The sequence below is a fragment of the Oryx dammah genome, unplaced genomic scaffold (assembly GCF_014754425.2).
Source record: "Oryx dammah isolate SB20612 unplaced genomic scaffold, SCBI_Odam_1.1 HiC_scaffold_27, whole genome shotgun sequence".
Taxonomy (NCBI): domain Eukaryota; kingdom Metazoa; phylum Chordata; class Mammalia; order Artiodactyla; family Bovidae; genus Oryx; species Oryx dammah.
In genome coordinates this window covers 109,720,763-109,732,972 of record NW_024070211.1, presented here as the reverse complement: position 1 = coordinate 109,732,972, position 12,210 = coordinate 109,720,763, and the positions used below count along the sequence as shown (strand labels likewise).

The window sequence follows — 12,210 nt, the reverse complement described above, 5'->3', positions numbered from 1 at the left end:
GAGTGGCAGTTTGGCTGGGCACAGAAGCAAACTAAGGGGAGTCACTGGAGATAAAGGGTCTGTTAAACACATACACATTCACGTGTGTGTGTACCCACGCACACGCACACACACTTTCAAAGCTGCCTCATATTTATCACCCTATGAAATTTTTGAACATTTGGTCTGTATACAAATGCACATCAAAAAAAGACAGAAACATACCCAAGTAGATGATAGCCTATTAAAAGTACATATGTCTTGCTAATCAGAAAAGTCAAAGTGTTAGTCGCTCAGTTGTGTCTGACTCCGCGGCCCCATGGACTGTAGCCCACCAGGCTCCTCTGTCCACAGGATTCTCCAGGCAAGAATACTGGAGTGGGTTGCCACTTTCTTCTCCAAGCTAATCAGAAACCACATGTTAATTCTGGTAATTGAGAAATTATGTGGCCACAGTAAATAAAGAGTCAGCCATTTGTGAAAAATCAAAACACACATATAAATTATTCCAGATACCATCTCTCATTTTCTGACATATTACTTGACACAATGCTGTTTTGGGGTCCTGCATTCTTACATTATTTTGAACATTGATCAGACCATTCGTTTAAAAAGTCAGCTTTGTCTTAATCATCTGGACTTGTTTTCATACTTTGGAAAAGTAAAAAAGACCAGCTCTGACTTGGTTGGGAATCATTTTGGAAATAATGGTGGGTGGTTGTTCACATCTGGACTAGGTATAAACCCATAACGTTCCGGTGACGAATGCCACAGAGCCTCATCTGCATATAAATAGGCCTAATCAGAAATGCAAATTGCAATCAGGAGAAATTTTTAAAGGCTGTGATAGCCGTGTGATCATGCAGATAAGGAAAGGTTAACACTTGTATTGTTAAAGCAGTTAAATGGCTCCCAGCCGGCCAGAGCCTTCCTTTGCAAGAGAAATATGAAAGGGACAAAGCTTTCAAGCTGCAACATGCCTGCGTGGAGCTCCCAGATAGCTTTATTTTCTGTAACTAGTGCCTTGCCAAACATCAGCCGTATCCTGATGAAAGACAACCAACAAACCTCTTGTACAAAACCCTAATGAATATAGACAATAAAAAATATATTGGCATTTAAATACCCTTCAAACAGACCTCTTTCAGCATCGTTTCCCACTGAGACAGAAAGAAAGAGTTAGAAAATCATGACTGATGTAACATTTTTCTAAAATTTTTTAGTGCTGGTACACATTTTTTTTCATCCCTAAATTTTTCAGCATACTGGAGAAAGAGTCAACTGAAAAAAAAAAAAAAAAGACCAGATATGATTATATCATTTAAAAAGAAAACACTAGTATTTAGACAGAGTACTTAAGCCAAAGCTGCATTTTTAGTCTTGCCATGCAAAGCCTAAAAAATCAACATCTCAGAAAAATTGGAGTACTGAAAATATGCGACTGTTACAACATACTCCTATTATTTTTGGAATATGTTGTCTTTCAGGAAACCCTCTATTGCCCCGTCCCCCGTGCCGACCCCCGCCGCCCGCTTAAAAGAGAAATACATTTTACAATCAGGCTTTCACAGGTTTGGAGAGAAACTGTTTACCAACTATTTATTATCCTAACGAGCCTCGTTCCCAAAGCACTAATGAGCCAAGAGCGCCATCTTGTGTCCTACCTTGGAATCTTAAAGAGCGTTTTCACAGGATGCATGTCGAAGAGGGGAGGATCTCCGTCCCCCAGTTCAATCGCTGTGATCCCCAAGGACCAGACGTCACAGCGAGCGTCATAGGAAGAGTCATACTGCTGCTCACAAGCAATGACCTACCAGACAAAAGCAGGACATAACACATCAACCCCACTGACACCTCAGATGCCCCAAAAGGTCCTTGGCCAGTCTGAGCCCCCTTCTCAGTTTCCTGGCTATACTGATACTGAATTTCAGTAATAACAAAAGGTCCATTTTCTAGGCCTTATTTGTGTGGTTGATTGATCATCGGATATGTTCATTCATTTTTAAAATGTGTGAATTCAGTTCAATAAACATGCACTGAACCCTGTGGATACCAAGGACAGTGCCAGGGGAGGCACAAGGGTGAATACCTCACCACATCCACCCTGACACCCTTTAAGTGTCAGGCTTTGTCTACGTCCTTCATCTTGTTACCAGCTGCTGATTCAACAGTGAGGAACAGCTGTTCTTGAAGATGCCTGTCTCTTGTGCCTCCTGTGCAAAGCCCCTAGGAGTGTGGCACCGGAGCAGAAAGCTTTCGGAAGACTGATGTGGTCAACTTAAAATAGAAACCACTCCCTCGCATTCTCTTTTTCCAAGGAAATCTGCCCCCGTCCTCAAACCCCAACTGGTTTATGTTTCCGCCCAGCTGCTACTTCAGGGATTAGCCCAGTTGGGTACTGGAGAAGGGGAACCAGAAAATGCCCTTGGGCTTGTCATTGGTTTGAAGAGTTTGGAACGTTGTGGGAAAGTATTTTTCTACCAGCTTTTTGAGTTAGCAGGGAAAGCTCTACACTTAGACTCTAGTGGGTATCACGATGGGACTGGGAGAAGGCAGGGGTGGGCCGGAGCACGTGCCGAGGCCAAAAGCTCGTTTGACCTGGAATCTGCCCCCTTGACCTAAGATAACCCATGATCATGAGAAGATGGGAGACTTTTACAGTTTGAACCTGTGTTGGTCCAAACAGCCTATGAGGTAGACATCCAGCATCACTGGCCAAAGGGATGGGCCTCCCTGCCCTCCTAGGCCATCAGAAGGTCTTTGAGTAAGATGAACCAACTGGTAGGGAGGAGAAGAGTCACAGATCTGGCTTACACATTAGTAGGAGCATTCTGGCTACTGTGCTGAGGGTACATTAATAAGACACACGAGTAGAAGAAGCAAAACCAGTTAAAGATGCTACTGCAGGAATCCAAACTAGAGACAGTGAGAAATAATCAGATTTTGATGATATAATTGTGAAGGTAGAGCCAATTGGATTTGCTGAATGGGGCTTATAAGAAAGAGGAGTCCAGCATTTTTAACCTGGGCAATTCTGGAATGGAACTGGTGTTTAATGAGATGGGGAAGACAGTGGTAGAAGCAGGTTTGGGTTGAACACCATGTGCTCCTCTGGGGACATTCTAAGTCTGAGATTACTGTAAGACTTCCAAATGGAGAATTTAATTTTAGCTAGGTAAGACTCAGACTTCTGACCTAGAGAATAAACATGTCTTGTTTAAAGCCACTAAATGTGTGATAATGTTATGTCAGTGACAGAAACCTAATCCACCTTTTCTCTGCCAGACCCAGCTCACTGGTCTCACGATGCCAGGTGAACGTGCCCACCTTACCCGAGACCTGGTCTCCGGCTTTTATAATTGTCCTCTACCCTTTTCCTTTTCCTCTGATTTCTGAACTAAAGAGCCCTTTTCCATGTACCTGTATCCTTGGCCTGGGATGGATCCCAGCCCCATGCTCTGAACAGACTCGCCTGCCACAGAAGGATACATTTAACACATTAAAAGGATATTTTTAACACATTATTTTCAAATGTGCATTCAAACTCAAGTTCAAATAATTCCAATTTTGGAAGCAGAGGCCATTCCATTGTCCCCCAAGACCTCACTTTCATCACCTCAATCAGGTGAGAAACTACATTATTTTAAAAGATCTCCAGAGAAGGCTGTTTAACACCTTCCCTTTCAGAAATGACATTTCCAAATGTGTGAGACAAACATAATTTTAGACCTATCAATCAGCAAGTAGTTCACCATTCTTATACATTCCTGTGAAGAAAAGAGAAATAAGGCTGTATCCTTCTCCAACAAGAGCTATGGCCGAGTGAAATTTAAAGTGAACCTGTAAGAAATTAAATAACCATCTATGACACTTATAAATGTCCTAAGCCAGTACATACTAGCATGTCTAACAAAGGATGCAGGCTTCAAAAGCTTGGGATATTAGAGGGAGACCAATTCAGGCCAACCAAGATAATGAAAAGTAGCTAGTGTCCCTAGTCTGCAAATTCCAGGAAGAAATTCTAATTGACTTCTAGCCATCTCAAATGGGATACAGAAGGCAATTCCAAGAACCTGTCTAAAGGTGGGAATAGAGATATCCTATCGTTTCTCAAGTGCTGTTACAAAATATTCAAAACATGTATCTGGTTTTCACTTCTCTTCACAGACAGACACATACAATCTTCAGCTCAGTTTGATTAATAGAAAAGCATCCTTTGGCCAAATTCTCTTCCCTAAACTCAGCTAGCAATGTGACAAAGGAATTTAAGCTTAGCTTTCTAAAGAAGTCTATAGAAAATTTCTGTAGTAAAATAACTCACAAATAATTATTAAGTACTGATGAGCCAGCATGGTCCTAGGTAGGCACACAATCATTCTGTGAGACAGGTACTATTACTACCTGTAGTAGGCATGGGAATTGAGATATAGCACAGTTAAATAGCTTCCCCAGGGCCCATAGCTAGTCGTGGTCAGGGACAGAATTTGATCCCAGGCAGAGGAGAGACATCTAAACATCATAATATGATAAGTACTCTAAATAATAAAGGTTATCAAGGAACCTGAATTATCAGCATCTATATTCATATGTTGTGGAGAAGGCAATGGCACCCCACTCCAGTACTCTTGCCTGGAGAATCCCACGGACAGAGGAGCCTGGTAGGCTGCAGTCCATGGGGTCGTGAAGAGTCGGACACGACTGAGTGACTTCACTTTCACTTTTCACTTTCATGTATTGGAGAAGGAAATGGCAACCCACTCCAATGTTCTTGCCTGGAGAATCCCAGGGATGGTGGAGCCTGGTGGGCTGCCGTCTCTGGGGTCGCACAGAGTCAGACACGACTGAAGCGACTTAGCAGCAGCAGCAGCATACTCATATGTTGACCAAACTAACCACGTTTTTGAGATTTGTTTCACCTAAAGTCCATGTCTTCAGAGAGAGTCTCTCTTTCCCTTTCTCTTTACTGAGTTATGTGTGATGGGATTCAAAGAAGAGGTTACATCGCTGATGGCAGGTCAACACATCCTGGAACTGTATTCCTATCAATCCAACATCAAAGTCTGCAACTGTTTCTTTAGGAGAAAAAGCAATTTCATTCTCCTTAGCTCAGCATTCTCCTTATCTCTAGGTAAAACAAAACTGAGTTAAGAATGCTTAGATAGTCAATTGGTCTTGCCCCCAGGAGAACGTGACCTCTCAAAGAGCTCTCTGGATCACTTCTTACAATGCTCCACAAAGAAAAGGTGAATGGCAGCGGCAATTAAGTGCACTGCCCTGGGACCAGGTTTCCCAGGTTCTGTAAGTCATGTTAAAGGGGTGAAGAGAGGGGAGTTTGAAATGGCATTGCCACAGTTCCATGACCCCAAACGCCTCATCCTTTTCCATCCTTCCACCTCAGCTCTGCTGCCCCCAGGGGGAGACATACTTGAGGCAAGTGTATACTCTCCCTTACGTCAAGCCTTTGCTTCAATCACAGGAGTATAAATGATGTTGGTGGTGGTGGAATGAGGAATATAGAACAGGTGAGAGAGAGAGTTCAAGGGAAGACTTGCAGGACTTGGGAGGCTAGGGAAAGGGGCACACCAAGGAAAACCAACATAAGACCTGGGTGACCAGGGGAATGATGGTACCATTCACAAAACAGGGAAGTCAGGAAGAAGACATCAGTTTGGTAGGCAGTATAGCATTGGAAAAGACTCTGATGCTGGGAGGGATTGAGGGCAGGAGAAAAAGGAGACGACAGAGGATGAGATGGCTGGATGGCATCACTGACTCGATGGACGTGAGTCTGAGTGAACTCTGGGAGATGGTGATGGACAGGGAGGCCTGGCGTGCTGCGATTCATGGGGTCGCAAAGAGTCGGACACGACCGAGCGACTGAACTAAACTAATCTGAACTGATAGCAAGTTCAAATTGAGTCTAAGCTCTATGCCTAACTAGGTACAGAAAAGTCATGTGTGCTCTTGGAAACTTTTTTCCCCATATGTAGATTTAATAAGAAAAACACAATTCCATCAGGATCAGAAACAGAATATACGAAAGGGTAGCAATGAAACACTGATGTGCGTTTAGTGACTACATGGAATTATACGTTACAGTAAATATATCTTACATTTCACAACTCTATAGACTTTAATCTTCCTATTGTTGGTTGCCAACACAACTAGTCAAAGTTTGTAGTTTGAATACACAGTTATAAGTACCAGAAGCAGATGCAAGGTTGTGTATCATGAACTTTAACAAACTGGGATATTTCTCTTAATCTAGTATTGTGAATAGAAAAACTGCAAATGAATGTAAATTCTACAAAGTAAGAATTCTCCGTAATTGATTTTAGAGTCTCACAAGCATGTTCACATGAAGAAGATATGTCTTCAGGAATGTTTCACATGATGTGTCTGTAAGTGCATCTGGCAAAAGCTAAGAGCATAGAATTAACTGAATTAAAGAGAGTTCTACAGCAATATCAATAACCTCAGATATGCAGATGACACCACCCTTATGGCAGAAAGGGAAGAGGAACTAAAAAGCCTCTTGATGAAAGTGAAAGTGGAGAGTGAAAAAGTTGGCTTAAAGCTCAACATTCAGAAAATGAAGATCATGGCATCCGGTCCCATCACTTCATGGGAAATAGATGGGGAAACAGTGGAAACAGTGTCAGACTTTATTTTTTGGGCTCAAAAATCACTGCAGATGGTGATTGCAGCCATGAAATTAAAAGACGCTTACTCCTTGGAAGAAAAGTTATGACCAACCTAGATAGTATATTCAAAAGCAGAGACATTACTTTGCCAACTAAGGTCCGTCTAGTCAAGGCTATGGTTTTTCCTGTGGTCATGTATGGATATGACAGTTGGACTGTGAAGAAGGCTGAGAGTCGAAGAACTGATGCTTTTGAACTGTGGTGTTGGATAAGACTCTTGCGAGTCCCTTGGACTGCAAGGAGATCCAACCAGTCCATTCTGGAGGAGATCAGCCCTGGGATTTCTTTGGAAGGAATGATGCTGAAGCTGAAACTCCAGTACTTTGGCCATCTCATGTGAAGAGTTGACTCAATGGAAAAGACTTTGATGCTGGGAGGGATTGGGGGCAGGAGGAAAAGGGGACAACAGAGGATGACATGGCTGGATGGCATCACTGACTCAATGAATGTGAGTCTGAGTGAACTCCGGGAGTTGGTGATGGACAGGGAGGCCTGGCGTGCTGCGATTCATGGGGTCGCAAAGAGTCGGACACGACTGAGCAACTGAACTGAACTGACAGCAATATTTGCTAATGACCTATAGGCTCCAAGATTAAAATGCTGATTCACTGAGTCTCAGTGAGTTTCAGGATGTATTAATTCCTACAAACTTCTGCACAGTCACCTTTAACAACCTTCCACTCTTCCGCATGATATCAGTGAGTGTTTATACTGCTTCTGAGTTTTAATGAGTAGTTTTATCCACTTAGTGTTAATCTATCATTAGCCTCATCACTTCTTCTAAGTTTTAAAGGAGCCAGTCTTACGATCTCATCAAAGTGACCCCTGAAGTGAACAGAAGAAACACAGGGTGAGGATTATGTCTTATCTTTCTTCCTTCCCCAACCATAACAATTTGTGGCACTCATCAGAGAAGCTATGCTGAAAAACTTTTGGATTGGAATCAGAAAGTCTGAACTCCATTATTCACTAGCTGGGTCCCTCTGATCAGGTCCCCTGAAAATTTTGAGCTGAGGGTTCTTTAGTTATAGTGATCTCACTATCTAGATCTATAAAATGGCAAGGTAGGGATGAACAATCTCTAGTATCCCTTCCAGCTCTAATATACTGACTTCATGATTTCAAAATAATTGGTTTTGGGGTATCTCAAAATGAGAGGCTAACTTCTCTATGCAAATTACTTGGCAAACAGTAGATTACTCTGGGGTATGAACTGGATGACTACAATTTTGAGTGGATTGTATTGCCAATATTTGGTAGAAGGTGGTAAGGTCTATGAAAAGATGCTGGTTGCTGTGATAATGCCTCTGTTAAGGAAGATAAGCTTCAGCATCACAGCAGTTGTTTGGATGCCGGTTAATGGAGCATATCCACGTTCCTACCTTGAAATGCCACCTTATGACTTTTCTGTTACACTTAGACTATATTGATGCTTATTTTAGGAAGTGGAAAGACACTACTGCTCAGATTTCTGGCAATATCTATGCACTAACAGTCTCAGTGCTCAATACCAATACCTATTCTACCCGGAGATGGGCTAGAGCTTCTGAAATGTTGGTCATTACCACCTGGGCTACCCCAAAACTTCTTTCTCGAGGGAGCGGAGGACAAGAAATACGTTTTCACTATAGTTTAGTTCTACTGATCTTTGTAGTCAGTTTTCTTTGGGCAGTTCTCGCTAGACTTCTTTAAGGTAACGAATTCCAACAAGACTCTAAATCCACCCCAATCACTCCCTCCTCCCCTCTCTTAAAGGAGTTTATAGGGTGAAACTGTAGCTACAGTTTGATAACACAACCGCTTTGACACATATCATTTCCTTATCCATCCTTGGGCATGGTCCACCGAGTTCTGTTGAGGAGGCTGGCCCTTTCTTTAGCCATGAGCTGGAGAAAACTAACTGTGAAAAGCTCTGGGACTGTGAAAAGACTCAGCCCTCTGGCAGTTGCAGAAAGGTCCCAGACCCAGGCATCTTCATTTTGGTTTTGTGACCTTCTCACTGGATAACTTTAGCAAATTATTTAATCTCCTTGTATCTCTTCTTCCTGTGCAAACCAAGCAACCCCTTCCCCCTGGGTGTTGTCTGAAGCACTGCTTAGGGAAATGCTGATTACCCAGCTTTTTCTATGGTACCAGAATGTTAATAGTGGATATCACTGGGTCACAGATCCATCAGTTCAGTTCAGTCGCTCAGTCGTGTCCGACTCTTTGTGACCCCGTGAATCGCAGCACGCCAAGCCTCCCTGTCCATCACCAACTCCCAGAGTTCACTCAGACTCACGTCCATCGAGTCAGTGATGCCATCCAGCCATCTCATCCTCTGTCATCTCCTTTTTCTCCTGCCCTCAATCCCTCCCAGCATCAAAGTCTTTCCCAATGAGTCAGCTCTTCGCATGAGGTGGCCAAAGTACTGGAGTTTCAGCTTTAGCATCATTCCTTCCAAAGAAATCCCACATGGGTAATATATATTTTATTGATTTACTTCTATAAGACTGTCTACATTTTCTAAAATGTCTACAGGGAACACAAATTATTTCTATAACAAAAAAGAACAAATTTTGTCTGTTTTTCTGTCTTGAAAATGTGAATAAGTATTGGAAAATTTGCCTTGATCTTTGAAAGGGTGTGGTTACTTCCTCAGGGGTATGTACTGGCTGTGGGGATTCTTCATCAGCAAGGTGACAGGTTAAAGGTGATGTCTTGGTTGTAAAACTAGCGTCACTCAAGTTTAAAAAGAGTTCTCTTCTCAACCATACCCCTTTCCATTGTAAGCATAAGACGAGGCATAGTACTTTGACACTCTCAGGGCACCACAGTCCCATGGAATGCCCACGATTACAGTTTCATTTCAACCTAGACCAAGAGTAGGGCTTACTGGTAAGGTTCCCAAAACAGGGGTGAGACCTACCCTCTATCTTTGCAGAAAGACTTGAGCTATAACCTGAGAGAACAGTCTCTCCTTATCTCAAAGTCTTCATTATCTGGGAAGAGTATCTGTATTAGACTAAATATAAGGGGAATAAAAAATAGTCAACATATGAACTCCTGCATTCAGAAAACCTAGATTTCTCCAAACTATTTAACTTAAACCATTTATCAAATGAAAAATCAAAGAGCTGCTGGGCTGAAATCTCTTTCAATAATGTGATTTTTAACCAATATTTTCAAGCAAATAATATTACAGTAGCACCATCCGCCATAAGGAAAAATATGTTTTGCTCTTTTAAAAAATGATTTACAAAACTTAAAAGACAATAGCTGTTATTCAGACTATTTTATTTTTCCACTAATTTTTTAAATGTCATTAAAGATGCAATTAGGTTTGCTTTATATGTCCTGATTCCTCATCTTACTAGAATTGATTGTGTGATCCAAAATTATAACCAAAGGTCAAGATTAAAATTTCAGTCAAGTACACAGGCAAAATGCTGTTATCTCAAGAGCTAAATTCAGCTTAAAAAGAGGCAAAGCAAATAGACCTAAAGCTATTAATCCTTGGCTGACCTTGAGCCCAAAAATACAGTCAACAGACTGGCAAATAAGATGGGCTGAGAAGTAGGAAGGCAAATAGGATTCTTAATTTTGCTTACATAATTCACACAGCATAATTAATAAATGTTACTGATCATAAAGATTTCTAAAATAGAATTTCCCTAGAATTGTAAATTGCAGCTATAAATATTCCAGTGGCAAATATTATTCATCAGTTTTACATACAAATATCTCAAAGTGTAACAAGCTGAGATACTGAATAAGCACATGAAATCTCTTCCCTTGGATGAAATATAACTTCAAGGGAGAATATATGTGAGATTTGAGGGTTTTGTTTTTTTTTTTTCCAAAAGGGATGTGGACCAGAAGAACTGAAATTGATGGGGTGGTGCTTTTTTTTGGTTCATTCATAAAACTCAAGGCTAGAACTGAATCTATATTCTGTATACTGAGAAACTGCCAGTAATAATTTAAATTATGCTGTTCACATAAAATTGAGAAAGGTCTCTAATTAAAATATGATGTTCTACAAGCCTTTTTTCAGGATTGTAACACTCAGCTTATGCCTTTAGAAAAATAAAACAAGGTTCAACTTAAAAAGATACAGAGCACATGTACACAACACCACTTCCCACCATGACTGGCAGAGGGCAGAGGGGGGCTGTTCTGGGTTTGAGGCCAGCACACAACACCAATTTTTGTACTGAAATTCCCCAAAGCCCTGGAAACATATCACTTTTGTTGGGTTTTTTTTTGTTATGGACTGTAGCCCATCAGGCTTCCCTGTTCATGGGATTTCTCAGGCAAGGATACTGGAGTGGCTTGTCGTTTCCTTCTCCAGGACATCTTTCTGACCCAGGAAACAAACCTGTATCTCCTGCACTGGCAGGTGAATTCATTACCAATGAGCCACTAGGGAAGCCCAACAGATCACTTACACTTAACTGTTTGGCAAGCCCTGCTCTCAGACTCAGGACCAGTATCATGGAATTCCCCTGTGAAAGCAAAATCAGTGACCCCAAATTTGTGTATGTGTCCTTAGTACTCAAAGGCTCTGAAGAAATACATGTGCTTGGAGACCCAAAAGAATCCCACCGCCCTCCTCTAGCAGCTTTTCCCAAATTAGAGATGGATGCTGGAAGGGATCCTAGGATTCATTAAGTCAATCCCCCTATTTGACAGATGAGGAAACTGAGGTCTTGGGGAATAGCTGAGTCACAGAGCTGGTTTGTAGCCAAACCAGGAGCAAAGTCCACGTCTTCTCTGTGAGTGAGGCACCTCCCAGGGATTCTTATAATACACAGAATGCCAAGACACTGCCAAAGGGCTTTCGTGTTCCATCATAAGCCACAGCCACAGTAACTGCCATACTCTGAGCATGCCGCACTCCTTCCACTTAAGCAGGTGGAGCTTCTACTGCCTCTCACCTCCCCAGGCCCTCACTTGTCCTTCCACTGCACCTTTCCTTTGTCAGCTAGTGCTCTAATTCTACCAGAGTAGGAGTTCTACAATTTCATCCTTTTTACAGCTGTTAGGTCAGGTATTCTTACCTTAGGGGAGGAAACAGATTCAGAAGGGTTAAGAAACTCTCCCCAAGTTATATAGCTGGTAGGTAACACAACTGAAGGATAAGCCACAATAAGAAACTAATGGAGGAGGGGATGCGGGTAGTTTTTCTCTTCTACAATACGTCTGAAAAACTGGAAGGGAAGCAAATCGAACAAAACATCTGAATGTTCCCACAGGGCACACCCCTTTATCTGCACGTGGTCTCTGGGTGATGTCCTTTCCCAGACTGACATCACCATGCAAACCAGGGCACCCTTGGGAATATCACACAGTCCTAGCAAAGAGTGATTTCCTTTACCTTTTTAAAACCAAAAAAGATATGGAAAAAACCTGGGACGTAGTAGAGCACCATGAATACAAGTCCCACCTGCTCTGGCTTCACGCCCACCCCAGGCTCCCCTGGGTCCCATTCCTAATGCTGATGGCCCACCTCCCTCTGCTTTCTTCCAACCGCTCAGGGTCCATC

At 42.1% G+C, this 12,210-nt stretch overlaps 1 protein-coding gene across 1 annotated transcript in view; it reads right to left on the bottom strand.

Annotated features, from left to right (window-relative positions):
- MYO3B (myosin IIIB) overlaps positions 1 to 12,210 on the bottom strand; it is a 422,856-nt gene that overhangs the window by 381,705 nt on the left and 28,941 nt on the right. Inside the window, 1 exon segment of the mRNA XM_040227940.1 lies at positions 1,644 to 1,789. Within this exon segment, the coding sequence (XP_040083874.1) occupies positions 1,644 to 1,789 (146 nt within the window).